At 42.6% G+C, this 21,193-nt stretch overlaps 1 protein-coding gene across 2 annotated transcripts in view; it reads left to right on the top strand.

The window, feature by feature from the left end:
• Tmem108 (transmembrane protein 108) overlaps positions 1-21,193 on the top strand; it is a 286,744-nt gene that overhangs the window by 157,284 nt on the left and 108,267 nt on the right. Inside the window, exon 3 of one of the 2 annotated variants that reach the window (XM_034484206.2) lies at positions 2,527-2,608. In XM_034484206.2, coding sequence (XP_034340097.1) covers positions 2,569-2,608 — 40 coding nt within the window. In that variant the 5' untranslated portion in view covers positions 2,527-2,568. Of the gene's footprint in view, positions 1-2,522; positions 2,609-21,193 lie in introns of both variants that reach the window. The other variant, XM_034484205.2, reaches the window with a different exon arrangement.

Below are 21,193 nucleotides of genomic sequence, written 5' to 3'. Positions count from 1 at the left end.
TTTAGGAAATAATGAATGCAATATAAAATACCGCAAAAAAAAAAAAAAAATACAGAGGAATATTTTTGTAACAAGAGACCAGCGAAGGTCTTTCTAGCCGTGGGAGATGGGTGAGAGCAGGCAGCATTCTTGTTAAATCTGTTTCTGAATACAGGATGCCCACACAGGAGGAAAGCTAACCGGCACTATGCTAATGTGCAGATGTCACACCTTGTGTTTATACAAACCTGTTCATACAAACCATCCCGAAAAGGCAAATATAGAGGGACAGCCAGCAGAGGATTGGTCATCAGAGAAGCCCACAAATGGCTAACAATGAGTAGTGGCTTTATACAATGATGGAATGTTCTAGAACAGGTAGTGATAGTCAAGCAGCTTTTTAAAAATGTACTTCTTGAGACTTTCATACATGAATATAATGTGAGTTGGTCAAACCCACCCCGACCCCCTCTGCTGGAGTCCCTCCCTGTCCCTACCACCACTTTCCCCACTCCAGATAATATACACCTCTTTAAACCCACACAGACCACTTAGTACTGCCAATATCTGCATATGTGTAAGCCCAGCCACTTGGGCATGGACAACCTGTCAGGTTGGATCCCTGAAGGACACTGACTCTCCTTGCCCCAGCAGTCTTCAATTGCTGCGGTGGACTTTGTGAGCCCTTTCCCATAGCTCCTCTTTGAGTTGGCTTGATCTTGTACAGGTCTTGTGCATGCAGTCTCTGCCACTGTGTGCGGTAGCCCTGTTACATCTCGAAAGCACTGGTTTGTGTCAGTCTTCCATTATCTCTGTTTCTTATGGTTCCACCCCCTGTTCCACAATGGCCCCTGCAGGGAGAGGGTGTGATATAGCTTGCCCATTCAGGATTGAGCACCCCATGGTCTTTTATTCTCTGCACACTGATCAACTGTGAGTCTCTGTATAGGTCACCACCTACTGCCAAAGGGAGCTTCTCTGATAAGCGTTCACCAGCTAGTTGTGCATGTTAAAGGCAGAAATTTATGATATACCAGTTATCTCTCAATCTTAAACAGATATTAAGGCAAGTCCTTCTTCTACGTGGAGTGTTAGAAGAAAATGAAAACCTGCCATGGTGGTGGAGAATGACCAAAGGATATCAATTCTAACTTTTTACATTAAGTACAAAGTAAAGCAATGGATAGGATATTTATTTATCTGGAAGCATGAACAGAAATTCTAAGTTTCCACTCTTGGGTAGGAAGTAGGCTGGATGGTTCTCCTGTGATACTGGTCCCGAAGAGAACATTTATAACTTCTCCGAAGCTTTACACTGTATTCCTTGCATTTTTCACGTCTGGGAACTTCTCTTGAGTAAATATTTGCCACTTGAATAGGAGGTAGTAAAGTCCTGTTGACACAGCAGCATGCTTCTGCTGCTAGGGAGAAAAGTCTGAGGGCACAGTACGTGAAACAAGACAGATTTGGGAAGTGCACACACAAATCCCGGAGCGATGCACTCCAGAGTCTGAGCGATTGTCTCATGCTGGTGGGGTAACATAGTTTAAGCCATCTTGATTATTCTTATCTGTTGATTATTCCAGTATTTTTTCAAATAGTTCATAATAGTATCTTTTATAATAAAAAAAAAATTATTTCTGTCTTTTCTTACTTTTGAATGTTTTCTATTCATTTTATTATCTTTGTTTGAAACAAGGTCCTCATATGTAGCTTAGCCTTGACCTCTCCCTCCTCCCTCCTGTCTTCTGGGTGCCAGAATTACACGTGTGTGCCCAGCTAATAAATTTGTTTTGCATCCTACCTACATTTTCACGTGTGAGAAAGCTCTCTGTTCTTGTTTTGGTTTAGTGAATCCCTCCATAGGAATAAGCTTACAAAAGACAAAAATCCTGTTCTTCTCCAATGACTGGATCCATGGTTCTCAACCTTCCTAATGCTGTGACCCTTTAATACAGTTCCTCATGTTATGGTGACCCCCAGCCATAAAATTATTTTTGTTGCTACTTCATAACTGTAGTTTAGCTACTATCGTGAATCTGTGTTTTCCAATGGTCTTAGGCAACCACAGTAAAGGGATTCAACAACCCCTAAAGGGGTCTCAACCCACAGGTTGAGAACCACTGGACTAGAGTCACAAGATCTATGAAAAGCCCTTGAAGCCAAGATGTTTCTCTCTGTCCAGAAGGGTTGTCTTCAGGTTGGGGTAGGGGGTGTTACATGGTTTGGGAATTTGGTCAAAGGGTCAGTGGTAATAAGAACCACTGGACTAGAGTCACAAGATCTATGAAAAGCCCTTGAAGCCAAGATGTTTCTCTCTGTCCAGAAGGGTTGTCTTCAGGTTGGGGTAGGGGGTGTTACATGGTTTGGGAATTTGGTCAAAGGGTCAGTGGTAATTGTATAACATATAGCATTATAAATTAACTGGTTTTGAGACTTTTCTATTTCAAATACAGCTATGTATGTACTCAGGTTCAAATGGAAATCTTCTAATTAGGAATTTATGTCCCCTGATGTAACAATGTCTTCTCCCATTTTCCTAGACAGAATCATGAATAAACTGGAGGACAAGCAGGACCAGATGATACCATGAAGAGAAGTTTACAGGCCCTCTATTGCCAACTGTTAAGTAAGTCCATGCTGCATTTATTCTTTACTTGGAACTTGCCAGGCTTATCACTTACTGAGCTTCGGAGTCTTTGTCGGAGAACACCGGGACTGAGTCATTCTCTCTCTCCCTCATCTAGATAAGCCACCAAGCCTCAGGTCGCTCACGTCTTAGGTGTCCATCACTCCCTAGACCCCATCCTAATTGTCATGGGACTGAAGTATCACTAATTTAAAATGCACATGAAAAATATTTTTGTTCTTTGTTGCATGATACAATATAAGGTGTTACTGTGTGTGACCTAGTGTTGATTTCTCATGGGAAAGAAATGTTAGATTGTATCTTCTGAATTTTTGTCACATGGAACCCAATAGGCCTTGGGGACTGCATAGCCTCTGACTTGGAATGTTATGCATAGTTATGTGGGATTCTCAGATAGTGAGTGGTGTAAGTTTGGCTTCCTGGTTTTGTGGCACCATAAGATATGCTGGACAATGACTTTCTCGTGTGCTTTTGGGTTGTGGCATAATAAAGAACCATTATGTTGGTACTTGGGATGGGCATTGCTACTGAGTGGAATATAAAGACCAGCCCCATGCTCGGATGCTCCAGACGACCCACTTGGCACAACAGACACAGGCCACTCTGAGTCAAAGCAAAGCCTTTAAATTGGAAACCTTGTGGATGGAGCCCATTGTGTGTGTCTAGGCTGGTGGGGAGATAGGTGGAAGATGGGTCTTTCCTAGACCAAGCAGCACCTGAGAAAATAAAATGAATCAAGTGAAATCGATTGAGATGCACATCACTAGGCAGTCAGCCCCCAGAATTTCAGACTCAGGTTAGATTGCTGCAGCACGTGCAAAGCACTTTATCTACACACGGTCTGGGGCCAAGCGTTTTAATTGGCTTGTTTCTTCTGCCGAATTCTAATCCCAGAAACTCATAAAGCTAGTTTAACCTGCTGGAAAGTTGCCAAGCTTTATGGGGACCCTCTTCTGTTCTTTTTCTGTGTGTTCTCTGGGACTATAGGGCTGCTAATTCTTTTCTTTTCTTTTTTTATGATAAGCTTATTTGTTAGAGAGGGGCTTTACAGATTGAAGAGGCCATGTTATAAAGAAATGAGTAAGTCTACTTTGCTGAGAAAGGAGACTATGAAAGATAAATATTTTCCCCCCATACACACACACACACACACACACACACACACACACACACGCTACATCTAAAAAAAGAGGAGGTACGCCGGGCAGTGGTGGCTCACGCCTTTAATCCCAGCACTTGGGAGGCAGAGGCAGGTGGATTTCTGAGTTCGAGGCCAGCCTGGTCTACAAAGTGAGTTCCAGGACAGCCAGGGCTACACAGAGAAACCCTGTCTCAAAAAACCAAAAAAAAAAAAAAAAAAAAAAAAAAAAAAAAAAAAAAAAAAAAAAAAAAAAAAAAAAAGAGGAGGTAGACTTCACTGTAGGAGAACCGGGACATGGCAAAACAGCATAGTAGATTTGAAAGGCAGAGAAATATTTTAGGAATCACCTATGTTGATTGTATGTCCCAAGTCTGCATATATTTTAAAGCCATGTATTACCTGAAAGGCATTGGATAAATTATTCTGTTCTTCATAGTTAAGTCTAATGTCATATAGTGTCCGTTCTTCTAAACAGAGCATTATAAAAGCTAGAGGGGTTACACATCACCTGGACGGCTGCGGGTGCCAATGGTCTTTGTTTGCAAGGATGCTGAGAGACTCAAATAGCACAATTAGGTGGCTCTTTGGTAGTTAGAAGATAGGTCATAACCATCACTAAACCTCCCAAATTATTGGCATGCATGATAACTCATATATGCTGTTGGTATCCAATTAAGTTATGCCTATGTCAGCATCATCCATGGACAAAATGTGTGCCTTGTCAAAATCAGCTGCATTATCAAAGTCAGGAGTTCTGCTGAGCATCATGGCTTCACCTCTAATCCCAGCATTTGAGAGACTGAGGCAGGGGGATCACAAATCTGAGGCCAGTCTGGGCTGATAGTGAGATCCTGTCAAAAGACAACAGAGACTTGGGAGGAGGGAGGGGGAGGGAAGAGGGAAAGAAGGGAAGGAAAGAGGGAGGGAGAGAGGGAGGAAGGCAGAGAGAGAGAGAGAGAGAGAGAGAGAGAGAGAGAGAGAGAGACTTTGACAAAAAAAAAAAAACACATAACTAAAAAGACTGAATGGAAATGTTGATATGAAAACTTTTTTTTTTTTTTTTTTGGTCAAAAAATGACTTGTTGGGGCTGGAGAGATGGCTCAACATTTAAGAACACTGACTGCTTTTCCAGAGGTCCTGACTTCAATTACCAGCAACCACATGGTGACTCACAACCATCTGTAATGGGGTCCATGCCCTCTTCTGGAGTGTCTGAAGACAGTGACAGTGTATTCACATATACAAAATAAGTAAAGCTTTTTTTTTTTTTTTTTAAACGGACTTGTTTCACTGAAAGTATTGTTGATATGCAATGATGTGTGTATATATGCACATGTGTTTGTAGGTGCTCTTGCCTGAATAAGTGTGTGCTTCCCTGTATGAGAGCAGAGTTGGGTGGGGTATAGAGGTCAGCTTCCGGCATCTTCCTACCACCTTCTCTGTTAAGACAGGATCTCTCACTGAACTTGGAGCTTGCCACTACAGCTAGTCTGGCCTGCCAGCAAGCACCCAGACCTTCCTGTCTCTGCCTCCACAGCTCTGAGGTTACAGGTATGTGCTGTGCCTGACTCTTAATAGGTACTGGGCATCCTCATGTATCTACAACAAGTAGTCCAACCTAGAGCTTGGGTCATAACAGGATTCCACAAATATTTCATTTTATGATTTGCCTCTATAAAAGTCTAAGACATCATTAATATAAGATGCACTGTTATTTCATGAACCACTAAGACAAATATGTTGTTTAAGCCTCCATATGCTGTCAGTTACTTCCTGCACTGTAGAAGTATGTGCCTGGGTAACACACATAATTAATAGCTAGAGTGTGGCTTCCTGGGTAATGTAGTCCTCAGGTTTTTTACCACTCAATTCTCCTCAAGGACCCAGTCTCAGCAAACCTGTCTATAATACAGACTCCCACTGCAGCTGGGTCCTTTGAAAGCTAAGGAAAGGCTAGAGAAGCTGAGACATCACATGCTGAAGTTGGCCCACGTATTCTGTCGTCATGGTTTGTTTCCCCTGACAAATGAGGAGAAATTTTCCCTAAATTAAAGAGGGAGAACGGAAGTAAATTGTAACTGACAGAGTGTTTAGACCCAAACAACTATTGACTCTGCATCTTCCCTTTCAGATGTTGCAGGCAATCCTGCAGCTCCTGGAGGGTGTTTTTGAGGTTGGGGTGAAGGGAGCTTTCTTTGCCCCTCATTCTTTGCATAGAGTATCTTCCTTGCCAGTGACACTGTGTGCTCCCAACCTCCATGAAATGTGGCAGTGTCAGATTCTGGATAAAGAATGCCCAAGTTCAATCCTGGCCCTTCTAAATCATTGAAATGAATTTTCATTCAAAACATAGCAATTTGAGCATGCTTTCTATGGCTTAACAGCTGTTGGGCTGTCTCTTCCCAGGCTTTGCCTAGCAGCTGTGATGTGGGACCATGTTGGAACTTGATGCTATATTTCTTCCTTTCTTCACGCTAAGTGGTTGTTTGTGTGCTTGTTTATTTTTTTTTTTTAAATCAAAAATTGGAGACTGAATTTTTTTTTTTCCTTTCATGAAAAGGTTTGTAAATTCTCTCTAGAGATAGATCTTTGGATCTCTGAAGTCGTTCCCACATATTTGAGGCAGAAATGCTTTCAAATGTGACCTTAGCCCAGGAAGTGTAGGCATACAGTCTTTAGAATGCCTTTTATAGTGTAGGCTATGATTCTTACACTTGCGCAAATAAACAATTCCTTTTTGCCAATAAGATCTTAGTAAGATATCCCCATTGTAAGCAGTGTCAGTAAAGACTGAAGAATGACATTTCGAACAAACTCAATTTTGTGGCTTTGAATATTCTTCATTCTGGGATTGCCAGGAAGTGTCCATGAGGGGAATTGTGCTCATGGTTAGGAAAACCATTGGCTCTTATAAAGAAATTCTGTTTTCTTTTCTTTTTTAAGTGTTAGGTACTATTATTTTATTTGAAAGAATGTTTAAGTAAAATGAAATAATTTTGTCCATTTCCATAAATGCCAAACTAGATTTCTAGAAAGTTCTATTAGAACAGACTGTATACAAATAATCCTTTTTTAAATATTTTCCTTATTTACATTTCTAATGTTACCCTCTTTCCCAGTTCTCCCCTCAAAAAACCCCTATCTTACCCCCTTCCCCTGCTTCTATGAGGGTGTTCCCTCATTCACCCATCCTTGAATTCCCCTACACTGGGCATCGAGCCTTCACAGGACCAAGGGCCTCTTCTCCCATTGATGCCCAACAAGGCCGTCCTCTGCTACATATGCAGCTGCATATGGGTGTTTTTGAGGTTGGGGTGAAGGGAACTTTGTCCCTCCTTGGTTGGTGGTTTAGTCCCTGGGAGCTCTGGGGGGGGGGGGGTCTGGTTGATTGATATTATTGTTCTTCCTATGGGGTTACAGACCCCTTCAGCTCCTTCAATACTTTCTCTATCTCTTCCATTGGGGACTCCATTGGGAACCCTGTGCTCAGTCCAATGGTTGGCTGCAAGCATCCAGCTCTGTATTTGTCAGGCTCTGGCAGATCCTCTCAAGAGACAGCTATATCAGGCTCCTGTCAGCAAGCACTTCTTGGCATCCACAAGAGTATCTGGGTTTAGTGACTTTGATGGCCTTTCCTTCAGTCTCTGCTCCACACTTTGTCTCTGTATTTGCTCCTGTGAGTATTTTGTTCCCCTCTCAAAGGACCAAAATTCTGTCTTCTACTAAAATATATAGAAGGAGAGAGCGTAGGGCTTGGATGTAAAGGATTACTCTGAACTCCTCTTTCCTCTGACCATTTACGCAGTTTCATAAGGTAATTCCTCAACTGTGATGCCCAGATGAAGAATATAATATCCATGAGAAATAACAGAGGGGGTATAAAAACATTCCAGTGTTGCAAAATGCCTTTCAAATATGAGCTGTTGCTTTATTAGTGATTAGTAACATTTAGTAAATAACATTCACTTGCTTAGCAACCCTATTTTAAAGAATAGAGCAGAGTGATATACATTACCCAAATGCAGATGCGGGGGGGGGGGGCACTTCGCTCTACAGAAAGTGCATAAACTGTTTGAAAGGACAGGTTAAAATTCTAAGATTTTTTTTTCTGAAGAAGAGAAGATTAAGTAATTATTTGGATGTTTGGGGGAGTGTTGTTGCTGTTTAACTAAAAATGGTACTTCTTCTATCAATTCTATATTCATTTATAATTAATCTCAGGACATGAGTCACTGGCTTTTCTAATGTATGGTATATTAGAGATTCTTCAGGCCAGAACCCAGGAAGCTTCTAAACCCAAGACCATGGGCTCTGCAGCCTCTGCAGCCTCTGCAGCCAGGCCCCCCTCCCTCTCATTCCTGGCTCTCTTTGAGTCATTTTCACTGGCAACCCTTTTCTTTGTGGCTCCTCCTCCCTGGGGGAAGTTTGCCAGCCCCTCCCCTCCCAGGGCTGGTCCTCTCTGCCTGCTTCAGGTCTCCTGTCAGTGCCTCACAGGTGAACTCAGCTTTGCCTAAGCGTACCAGAGCCTTACCAGGAGCTGTGCCTCAGGGAGTTACCCAAATAGCAGACCAGAATCTTTTCCTGGGTACCTGCTAGAGCACACCCTGAGTTCCTCTTTGTAGGCCAAAGGTAAATGAGAGGAAAGGACTGGATGCTCTGAAGTGGGGCATGGCACAGATATGGTAATGACCAAGTTGCAGCTGCTCTCCTGAAGATCTCTGAGAGATGTGACCAGCTCCCCATCCTGAGAGAAAGCCAGAGTAACAGGGCAGCTCTCCTGTCTGAATGCAAGGGGTTTCCTAGACACTGCTAGGCAGTTCTCACCTCGACAAAGAAAAATTCCTGAGAAGAAAGGATGCTCGGATAAATAGTCACCTCATTTCACTCATATATTATACTTGTTTTCACCAGAAGTGTGTTAAACAATTGAACTAAAAAAATAAAACATAGGGCTGGAGAGATGGCTTAGTGGCTAAGAGCACTGACTGTTCTTCCAGAGCTCCTGAGTTCAATATGGTGAACCCATGTGGTGACTCACAGCTGTCTGTAGCTCCAGTTCCAGGGGGCCTGATACTCTCACACAGACATACATGGAGGCAAAACACCAATGCACATATAAACAAACCAACGGAGTAACTCGCTTAAATAGGCTAACTCTAGAGACTTCATCTGAAAAAAAAAAAAAATCCAATATTTCACTTGGTCTGATGTTGTCAGGGTACTTACTTTTCTCGTGGAAAGTATCATACAGAGCAGTGTGAGCCCTGAAAGGAGTCTGTGGGCCAGCTTGTTAGAAAGGGTCCCAGGAATAACCCACAGAGCTATAGAGGAGTAGGTCTGGGGAGGGCAGGAAGCCCAGCAACAGTGGTAAGCCTTGCCTACCTTACAGGCTCTGATAGGAGACAGATCACACTTTGGATTACCTCCTCTCCATGTGCAGATGATAAGAGACAGATCACACTTTGGGTAACCCCCTCTCCGTGGACAGAGCTGGAGTCTATATTTCCAGGTACATCTGTCATCAGCTGAGTAAGACAAGACTATGCCTGGACTGTCCAAAGTTCAGGATGGTACCATAAACACTGGGCCATTCTCCTTACCATCAGCATCACCTCTTGCGCTTCTCCCATTTCTCTGAGAATAAATTTAGTAAGAGATCACATGTCAGCCGGCACTTGGTGGGCAGAGGCAGGCAGATCTCTGAGTTTGAAGGAAGCCAGCTTGGTCTACAGAGCAAGTTGCAGGACAGCTAGGGATATACAGAAAGAGAAACTCTGTCTAAGAAAGAGGGGGAAGGAAGGAGAGGGAGGAGGAAAAAGGGAGGGAGGGAGGGAGATGGAGAGATGGAAAGAGAGAGAGGTATCTCATGTCTTCCATTACTAAGTCAGGCTGAAGGTTTCACCAGAGCGGTGGAGATGGCTGATGAAGGGTTAATGATTAAGCAGTCTGGGGTGCACCCCTTGGCCAAAGATGTAATTGAAATCACCCCTGGGTACAACACCCCTGCTTTATTAAATTGTGATGCAAACAGGTATTTTATTCTTTTATTCCTTTCCTGTGAGACCAATGTTTCTCTAGCAATGCCATCTCATATAGGAGAAGAGACTCTTCGGTTGGTGGTGTTGGGGGCTGAACACTGGAACTTGCACATGCTAAGTAAGCGTTCTGCCTTGGAGCTATACACTTATCATTATTAGCCATTATTGTCTTTATTGTTATGTGTAGGGCTGAGAGTTGATCCCAAGGCCTTGCATGTGGTGGGCAGGTATTTGGAATCACCAATCTTAGAATCTAAATTTCTCCCCAGTCAATGGATATTTTATAAGGTTCTAGAGCCAGTGACATGGAAAAGGTGTTTGATGCCAAGCTTGACAACCTGAGTTCAATTCCTGGGACATATATGGTAGGAGAGAACACACTCTCAGAAGTCCTCTAACCTCCATATGCATAACATGCTTACACACACACACACACACACACACACACCAAATAAATATAATAAAATTTAAATCATGAACTATGAAAACTAGAAAGTTATTTTATTTTATAGATTGCTAAGGCAACTTATGATGTACCTATAAAGGAAGAGGGAAATAACTAGCTGTATAGATGTCCCCATGAGGAAGTATTGATGGAACACATCCATAAGTATCTAATAAGGAATCAAGAAGATAACTTCTATGCTCCATGATACTGAGGAGGATGGCTGTCAGGTCATTTACTTTTAGAAAAGCAAAGGACAGAGAAAGAAAAGTGTTAAGAGATGATGTTGTTAAATTTCAGCAGACATTAGTGGCCAAGTTGGGGCCCTTTTCTTTTATCTTCTGGAAGGAGCTTTATTCTTTAGCTTATATGGAAATCATATGCTCTCACAGCTGAAAGGAAGACCCTCTAGTAATGGCTACTCCATTAACAAATAAAGATACTGTATCCATCCTGATAAGAATGGCTGTGTCCCCAGCCTGACTGAGGTGAGGGAGGAAGTTTAAGTGCCTTGGAGGCAGAGTGCATGCTGGGAGTCCTGTCATCCCACACCTGGTTGATGCTCAGTCACACAGGCTTTCTTTCCTTTTGCTAGTACTTTAGCCTGTGCTCTGTGTGGGGCTTTTAGAGCCAGTCATTTATCCAGCTTGGCATTTCTGTTCCCTGCTGTTCAGATTCTAGCCCCACAGCCCACCATGCCACCATCCAGTCCCTCTGTCACATTTCTCTCAAGTTCTATATGACACGCAGTTATCTGATGCTTCTCTTGACTGGATCTGCTTATCACTTACATGTCCCTCTGGACTGTCAGCTAAAAGCCAGCACAAGCTATTTTCAGCCCACAAGAATTTCTGGCACTTTAGTGTCCCTTCTCTGCCCCCTGCACCCTCCCAGGACAGTGGCATTAGTAGTGAGGTGAACTAGACAGAGGAGCAGTGAGCAGGCTGTTGAATGATCAGAGAGACCCACAGTCATGATTATATCACATGTATTTGCAGGCATTCAACACAAGCCATGTGACTCATTTACATTTTTTCCAGTAGCTACATTTTTTTAAAAAATGAAAAAAAAATGAGCAGAGCCAATTCAGATAGCACATTGTGTTTACTACAATGTGCTTCAGCTCCTAGAACTACAGCAGCAAGGGAAGGAAGAGAGGCTAGGCAGCATATGGACGGACACGCAAAGAGAAAAACTGGGACCAGGTCTGAAGGAGAAGCCACAGCACCCAGGAAGCTCAGAGTATTTGTTACATGTAGGCGAATGGGGAGTAGGGTTATTGTTTACAGCTGAAGGGAGCTGGATTGCAGATAACTAAGAGGATGAGGTCATTATATACGGCTGTACAAGGTTTAGCTAATCTTGGTAGATGCACTCTGTATCGGGGAACAGTCTTTAGGCCCTAAACATCTAGGAGGAAAAAGTAAAAAGGCATTATGGACATTTTCTGCACATACTGTGAACATTTGCTCTAGAACCACAGGAAGCCATCATCATTCCTCTGAGCTTCCCCTGGGAAAGGCTTTGCCATACCCATGGGGCTGAGACAAGGTCCTCAACAATGCTGTGTTTACAAGCCAACAATGCACTCTGGACTTCACCCATTCTCTACAATACTAAAAAAAAAAAAAAAAAAAAAAAAAAAATAGCTAGTATATTCACACACACACCATGCACATAGAGTCCTTTGGAATTTCATGGACAGTTTACATTTACAGCATACAGCATATATCAATTTAAATACTGAATCTTTGTCAGAAACATTTAGCATTTAGATGTCATAAAATTGGTAGTTGCCAGGGTGTGCTGCTGAGGAGATAGATCAGATGGTAAAATGCCTTGCCACGCAAGCACAAGGACATGAGACAATCCCAGCATCCATGGGGAATAAAAGCCAGGCACGATGACTCATATTGTGATCCCAGAGCTGGCAAAGTAGAGACAGGAAGAGCCTCTGGGCTTGCTAGCTGGCCAGTCTAGATAATCAGTGGGCTCCAAGTTTAGTGAGAAAGCCCTGTCTCCAAAAACAAGGTAGAGAGTGATAGAAGATGCCCAGCATCAACTCCTGGCCTCCATGGGCACACACACAAGTGCACACACACATACTCCCACACACTTGCATGTACACACACAAACACATGCATATATATGTTAATATGTGCAAGCCCATACATATGTGATACAAAATTACTAGTTGGAAAAACAGGGTTTTAGCTGTAATATCTTATAACCAAATTAGATATCAGATTCAAATTTTAAGTAAATAAAAATTAAGGGGGAATTTAAAAGTTGATTCCTCTGTTATCCTAGCAACATTTTGGGCTTATGTCAGTTGCTTCAGACTGTTAATTGTGAAAGTTCCTCGGTTCCTCCTACCCTGTATCACTGTGTGAGGATGTAGGCAGAACCCCTGGCCCTGTGTCTACAGCCTGTCAACTTGTCTGACACGTGAAGAGAGAGGAGAGATTAATTTTCAGACTTTGTGTGCTATAGTGTTTCATTCTAGTTTGTTCTGGAAAGGGCAAAGACAGGGCCCTTGCAAGGTCCATTGGTTATAGTCATCCAGGGCCAAACACAAAACATCCCTCTGGAAACATCCTCTAAGACCTAGAAAAGAGAAGGACCCACAGGGGCCATAGGCCTGTTCCAGAGGTCTTACACTCACACCATGGAGGCACAGGGGACTTCACTGTACAGGAAGATAGATTTCTCAAGTCCCTGCAAGGTCCTGTCCTGAAGAGATACATTATTAAGGACAGGGCTTGGTAGGCCCCACCCCCTTCAAGCAAAACCTCTTCATGTCAGCTTCTCCTGCTTTTCCTGCTATAAGCTCATTCCACTAACAACTCCAAAAAGAATATTGTTTCATGATATGTGTGTCCCTTGGGAGAAAAACAAGGGTCAGTGTTTTGTTCTGATTCATCAATGTCACAGGCTTTTGTCATGGCTCTAAGTTAATTACCAAATAACAGTTCTCCTCAGTTAAAGGCATTAGCAGACTAACTCTAATTGCAATGTCCAGGGCCACATGTCTAAATATCCATGGTGCCTGCCATAGACAGAAGCTGAAGCTTGATGTGGCAGAAGTTACCAAGAGTTGAACCTTCATAGAGAGAGCTCTCAGGGAGAGAGCTCTTTCCCATTGGAATGAACTGTCAAAAATGGAATCCTTAGAAGGAAACCTTAGAACCTTCTCTGCAACTCCTGGGTAGGACACTAGGTTTCTTCATTCTTTCATTATTTCTTAGCAAGCTGTTTTTTAAAGACAATTTTGTGCAGCCCTCACTGATCTTAAACTCAAGTTATTTCTCCTGTCTCGGCTTCCTAGGATCTAGGATTACAGGCATGTACCACTACCTGGCTTCTTTTGGGAGGAGGTAGAAGGCAGTGTCTTATATAGATTAATCTGACCTCACACTCAGATGAAACTAACCTTGGACTCCTGATCAGCCTGCCTCTGTGTCTTTCTTAGGGTTCTATTGCTGTGAAGAGACACTGTGACCATGGCAACTCTTATAAAGACAAACAAGTAATTGGGGCATGCTTACAGTTTTAGAGGTTTAGTTCATTATCACCATGACTGGAAGCATGGCAGCATGCAGGCAGACATGGTGCTGGAGAATAAGCTGAGAGTTCTACATCTTGATCTGCAGGCACAGGAAGAGACAGCGAACCACTGAGCCTGGACTTGAGCTTCTGAGACCTCAAAGCCCACACCTAACCCCAATGACACAATTCCTCCAACAAAAGCCACACCTACTCCAAGGCCACTCCTCCTAATAGTGCCACTTCCTAAGAGCCTATGGAGGCCATTTTATTTCAAACCACCACATTCTAGCTCCTGAGTGTTGATATTATACCACATCCAGCTTCAACACACTTTTAATTTAAAAAAAAAAAACCTATTCTGTGTTAGATATGATACTTGGAATGAAAATACATGAGGCCAGGTATAACTCAGTAACAGAACACTTGCCTGTCATTTGATAGGCCCTGGGTTCAATTTTGCAGCACTGAATGCATGGAGACATAAGCCCTGACCTGAGAGCTCCCAAGCTAGTACAGAGAGAGGCTTCACAAAAGAACTATAGTTCAAACATTATTTAATGTTGTCCTTCCTCAGACAGAATGCCTGCTAGATAGCTTGTGGGAAACTCTAGGATTATAGATGCAAGGTACACTTTCCACTACCCAGAAGCCTGCAATCAAGGGGACAGGTACAAATATTAAAGGAAAAGATGCCATGTTATAAGATATGGTGAAAAGACATCAGGCCTGTTCTCAAATCCCTTAACTAGTACCAAAAAAAAAACCAAACAAACAAAAACAAACAAACAAAAAAAACCATACAGACCCAGTTTCTGATTCTTCGGTGTATTTTTTTTAATTGGTTCCAGACTTGGGAAATGGCAAGTATTATTTCCCCAAAACAACATTATAAGTTAGGAAAAGCCTTTCATACTTAGCAAGCTGTTTCCCACCCAGTCTACACTGATTCATGGCAGCCCTGGTTACTGCTATCGCACCATGTTACTATTAAGGAGATGCAAGCCAGACATGGTGGCTCACATCTGTAATTCCAACATTGAGGAGGTGGACACAAGGGAATCAAGTGTTCAGGGTCATCCTCAGGTACATACAGAGTTTGAGGACAGTCTGTGATATCTGAGACCCTGGAAAAGGAAAAGCAAACCCAAGAAGCCAAGCATCATGCCCAAGCAGAACTAGGAGGAACTTAGACCCATGTTTTCCATCTCAAAACCCATTTTCTTCCCATAACCCCACACCTGCCCATATTTATCCTGTCATAGCCTTTGCAATAGGAAGATTGTACAACCCCTAATGAAAGCTATCTTTGGCAGCTCCAGCCAGTGAACTCCTCCAGCCTTCTTCTTGCAATCTGCCTCAGCTAGTTTTAGCAGCCTGGTGGTTGGTCATGCTGTCCCCACTCTCACCAAACAGCAGGATAGAAACATTGACTTTGAAGTTAGACATCAGTGAGGCAATATTTGGGAAAGAATTATTGCAACCTAAAGGCATGGGGCCATTTCTATTGTAAGCTGATGAATATTTAGCTTTTTTTTCTTTGTAATGGTTGTTATTTTTTGGTTCACAAGCTCTGGTTGTGCCATCCTTATGTCTATATTTTTGGAAACTCCAGATTATTGTAGAAACTGTGAAAAAAGATGGAAAAAGAAATCTGGCTCCCAGTGTAGCACCCACTTAATTATTTCTTGGATTAAATTTGCCTTCATCCAGCCCTCACCAGAGGTCATGACTGGCCCTGCCACTGAATGAAGTCCCATCCTTGTGAGGTGCTGAAGGATCTCCTAGATGATAAGAGAAGTTTCATGGAGTTTCATATCCCGACCTCATCCAGTTTACTATTGAGACACAGCTGGTACCCAGGATCAACCAGCTGACATTCAAAATATGAAGTGCCCTTTTCTTTCCCTACCTCAGATTTCTTCCTTATTTTCTTATTAACAGGCCAATCTTCAACAAACCTTAAAACCCACTGCAAGTTCAGTTCAGGTTTTCCTGAGTCTCTAAAGATGTCTTCTTCCCCAAGGAGTCTGATTTACCCAGAAGCCCTTTGTTTTAAAGGCCTTCCTGCCACAGAATGCTCACCTAGAGGAATGACAGGGAAACTGACTTGCCTTGACTCTGTGTGTATTGCCTAAGCTCAGACTCCACAACAGAGCTAATGTTACTGTCACAGATGAAGGTTGAATATTCTAGACCCTCATGGACATCATAGGTATGATGTCACCAGCAGCAACTGCCTGCAGCCAGGTTACTTTTCCTTCTGCAAGGTTGTCTTAGTTAGGGTTTTATTGCTGTGAAAAGATACCATGACCAAGGTAACTCTTATAAAGGAATGTGGACCTCCCTCCTTTTCAGGAAGCTGTTGGCCACAGGCCCACAAGGACAAAGGAAACACAGTTGAAGGACACGTTTGGCTCATGAGTACAAAGGAAATGACAGACTTCCAGAATCAGCATCAGAGAGACAGGTCAACTTTATTAAGGGCAAATCGAGGAATGTATAGTTTTAGGGAAGGGTGTAGGGGATTCTGGGATGAGTCTGTAACATTAGCTAGAGTTTAGGGTACAAGGAGTACTTTATTTGCATGGAGAGGCATTCTGGGAATTTCCGGTGCTTGCTGGGCAGATTCTTATCTGGAGAAAGGAAGCTCAACCTGTGATGTCACCAAGGCTATGTGACATTCCTCAGGTAGAGTGTGGGGGGGTCAGGCTCCCTAGATCAGACAGAGAAGAGGAAACCCCTCTAAGAAAAGGGAGCCTTCCATCTTTCCCCAAGCTCAAGAGAGCTGTCCAGACATGGAGGACTGTGACCTTAAATAGCAGGATCCAACAAAGGAAAACATTTAATTGGGGCTGACTTACAGTTTCAGAGGTTCAGTCCATTATTATTGTGATTATTGTGGCAGGAAGCATGGCAGTGTGCAGGTAGACATGGTGCTGGAGAAAGAGACAGGGGTTCTACTCTTGATCCACAGGCAGCCAGAGGACACTGGAGTATGTTTCACACTGAGCTTAGGTTGAGCATTTACATTAGCATTACCCCTACAAGGCCACACCTACTTCGACAAGGCCACACCTCCTAATAGTGCTACTCTGTATGGCCAAGCATTCAAACACATGAGTCTGTGGGAGCCAAACCTAACTCAGACCACCACAATGGTCTTAGCTCTTCCTCATACTCAGTTCTCTACTCCATGCCTATGGCACCTAGCTCACTAGCCCTTTAGTGTACAATATTTGGAAAGCACAGGTGATTTCCTCTTTCCTTCCTTCCTTTTTTTTAAAAAAAATCTTTTGTTTCTATTTTTTTAAATTTATTTCTCCAGGAGAAGGTTAGTGCGGTTCAGTGAAGAGAAAGGAAGTAGTGATAAATATTTCACAAGGCTAGGTTTGCTGTTACACACCTGTAATCCCAGAGCTAAGGAAGCTGAGGCAGGAAGAGTCTGAGTTCCAGGCCATAGCCATAACCTTGCTCAGAAGCAAAGCAAAGGTATTGAATAAACTGAGTCCCAGAGTAAAGAAACAGAAAAGTAAATTAAGAAATCATAAAAGCCAGGCGGTGGTGGCGCACGCCTTTAATCCCAGCACTTGGGAGGCAGAGGCAGGTGGATTTCTGAGTTTGAGGCTAGCCTGGTCTACAGAGTGAGTTCCAAGGACAGCCACACTTACACAGAGAAACCCTGTCTCGAAAAACCAAAAAAAAAAAAAAAAAAATCATAAAACATCACTGAGAAGAGCATTGTCATAAACACATGAGCAGATAGAGATGTTTTTTAATCCATCCTATTGTAGTTAGAGTTCGTTATAATATGGACTTGTTTTACATCACTGTTTTGGTTTGCTGTTCAATAAATGTATCATAATAGTGTAAGAGTCCTCAGAGACCCACCAAATAGTAGCCTGAAAGTACCAATGGTTTGACATTTGAGGAATTGCACATGACTTAGAAAAGCCCCTTGCTTGGCCCTTGCCTTCGAGGCTTACTGCATGATTTGTCACATGTACAGGGTCTGAAACTCAGCAGTGTACATACGTATTTATATCAGAAAAACTCTGGAGCAAGAAGCCACACCTTAGAGATGTGTTTTCAAGTTCAGCAAAAACTCCTATACTAATGGAATCTGCTACTGAGTTTTCTGTTGCCATGACTACTCTGTTGCCATGGCTACTCTGTTGCCATGCACAATAGCCCTGAGCATCCTTTTCCTGCAACTGATGACATTTGAGACTATGGACTCAGCTATCAGAGGCACCATTTTCTTAAATTCTCTTTTGTTCTAAATACGTTTTCTTTTAAGGGATAAAGAACCTTTTAAACTGAATAATACAGTTATGTGAGTGATTAATGTGCATGCAGCAGAAAACTTTAGTAAGAGAAATAAATTTTACTTTATGAAAAATACAGTAACTATATATATTTAAGTCTCAAAAAAATTCTTCTTGGAGCGTCAATACAGTAATGGAGAAAGAGATGCCCCGGGCTCATGTGTATATGGATATAAGACTGTGTTGCATGGCAGGCTTCTAACACATTACACTCCTGGTGTTAGCCAGTCCACTTGTGCAAGCCGTTAGCAGTAGTTTATTGGTAGCATTTTGGGCATGGTCAGACTTCAGTATGCTTTGGGCCTTTCCCACTTCTGCAGGGTGCCCCGAGTGCAAGTGGACTTCAGTACAGCATCATCCTGAACTCTACCTTCAAGGGTTATAGCCATCTTCTCAACCCTGACACACTTGGCTTCTCCGTTTTCTTCCTTTTTCTCTTTCATCTCGAAAAGCAGGTTTGTTTGGCTTGGAATCATTGGTTTAAACATCATAGAGCACCTTCCTGGGGCAAGAAGCCCTGGGCTTTGGTTTGCTTGTTTACTTTGAGGACTGTGCAACCCTACGGGGTTATAGTAGTGTGCTGATGACCTTCCAGGATAGAAATCGGTGCACAGCCAGCAATTTCTATGGCTCTAAATCAGATATGAATGTATTCATTCAGCAAATACTTGAGTGACTTTATAGGCTATGTATTAAATCCTGGGTATGTCCTGTAAGTCCTTGTAACAGATCGATTCTTAACCTCTGAGAGGATAGTTTTAAAAGTTATTTTTCCAAAGCAAAATTTCAAAGGCATTTATGAGTAATTACCATGGAGCCTCAGCAAGAGGATAGAGCCTCTTAAAAAGAATTACATGCTAGGTACACTTTAATTCAGGTATTAGGAAAGCAGAAGTAGGGGGGGCCTCTGATGAGTTCAAGGCTACCCTGGTCTACACAGCAAGTTCTAGGCCAGACACAGTGATGTAGGAAGACCATATTAAGAAAAAGAAATTTTAAAGTTTTTTAAAGCTTCACACAGCCAATCAGTAGATATTTGTTTTGTTATTATTTGGCTTTTGTTTTGTTTTATTTTTTTTTCTTTTTTCTTTGTCAGTAGACCATTGGCCATCACTGCCTAAAATAAGAACAATTCATTTCTTTTATGTAAAATAAAATTTTAATTTTACTTGTTTGCAGTGTATATGTGTGCACACATGTGTGCCATGGTGTGTCTGAAGACCAGGGGACAACTATTGGTTGTCCTCTCCAGCTGCCTTGTGGGATCCAGGAATCCAACTTGGGTTGTCAGGCCTGTGCAGAAATGCCTCAACCCGCTCAGCCATCTCTCCAGCCCACAAAGGTTTACTTCTTACTCACAGTCCTAGTTCTGACTGCCTCTGAGGCATGCTCAGGAGCTGAAGCTCCTTCGTCTCATGGTCCTACCCTCATCAATGCTTGACCTCCAAGATCATGACAGAAAAAGACAAGATACCACATTTGTTTCCTCCCTAGCCTTGAAGTGACATGCACAAATATCTGCTCCATCATATGGATCTGATGTCATGGTCCCCTTCAGATGCAGGAAGAACAGGGATGTCTGTAGCTTGGTACCTACTTTCCAAGAACAAATTTAATTTGGAAAACACAGATCATGAGTAAAAACCTCATAATTTCTATATTCTTCACATTAATTGTAAAACCCTAGCTAAAGAGTAACTCAGAGCCAGGCAGTGGTGGCACACGTCTTTAATCCCAGCACTTGGGAGGCAGAGGCAGGTGGATTTCTGAGTTCGAGGCCAGCCTGGTCTACAGAGTGAGTTCCAGGATAGCCAGGGCTATATAGAGAAACCCTGTCTCGAAAAACCAACATAAATAAATAAATAAATAAATAAATAAATAAATAAAAGTAACTCGGAAAATAAGACGGGCTGTCAAGTGTCGAATTTGTCTAACAGCCTGTAACATAAAGAGAAATTAAGACGATGGCCATGTCTCTCAGACACAGCAAGTTCTAATCTGGTTGCCATGGAGCTCCTAAGCACTGTGTCATTACAGTGGCTTCCTGTTACACAGTTCTGTTGCCATGGTTGTTGTCATCACCAGGTCTCCTGGTGTGGGTGCGCATCCCAGAAATCCATGAATGAATGATCCAAAATACCTTCATTTCATGTTTTGACAGACTTGTGGGGTAAATAATTCCTTTTCTGCAATAGAGAAGGAAACTGTGAGACACTTCAACTCTGCTGTACGAATGGAAGTGGGACCCCTATCTGAAATTATCCATGTCGCCTGCTGCATAATGCAGGGACACCGCTCACAGTGCAGGCTGTGGCAATGGGTCTTCCTGGAGTTGCCTGTGTAGTCAAGAAGACCTGAATAGAAAAGCAGCCTGCAGTGCTAGAACTGTAAGCTTGCTTGGCTGGTAACTTCCTTTTAGGTTTTGCTGATGTTAGCTCTGGTCTTTCCTTTTCTTGAAACAGTCTGTGAGGCAGTCTTGTGTTACAGCAGCTGTTGGAGGTCCCTTTAGAGAGCTAGAAAGTCAAGAGCTGAGAGCATTGCAGGAAGAGGGAGAGACATAAACGGTGACAGAGGCATGGAGTCCTGCCCTCTAGAGAACCATGTGGATGGATGGGAGACCTCTCTCTGACCTCTAACCACTCATCTGAAAGGTGGAGGCCTAGACACGATATCTGCATCCATCGATGACTATGGAGAACCTCGCTGAAGAAAGTGCAGCTTTGCCTAAGAAATATAGTAGTTCTGTGGTAGCTCATTGACAAAAAAAAAAAAAAAACAACAACAACAACAAAAAACAACAACAACAACAACAAAAACCAAATCATCTATAAATCAAAAATGCTGGATTCTAGTTCTGGCTGTGCTGGTAAGCTGCTGTTGGCCCTCCTACCTCACTGTGTTTCCCTCGACCCATTTACAAAGTGCTCTCATTTATTCACCTGCATTTATCAGGGCTTCTAGAAGGGAAAAAAACCCAATAGAATAAATATCTATTTAAAGGGATTATCAGACTGGCTATGCAGTGTTCTCTGAGTACTCAGTAGCTGGTTGAATTTAAGGGAGGT

The sequence above is a fragment of the Arvicanthis niloticus genome, chromosome 21 (assembly GCF_011762505.2).
Source record: "Arvicanthis niloticus isolate mArvNil1 chromosome 21, mArvNil1.pat.X, whole genome shotgun sequence".
NCBI classification, from domain to species: domain Eukaryota; kingdom Metazoa; phylum Chordata; class Mammalia; order Rodentia; family Muridae; genus Arvicanthis; species Arvicanthis niloticus.
This window is presented reverse-complemented; position numbering and strand designations above follow the sequence as displayed.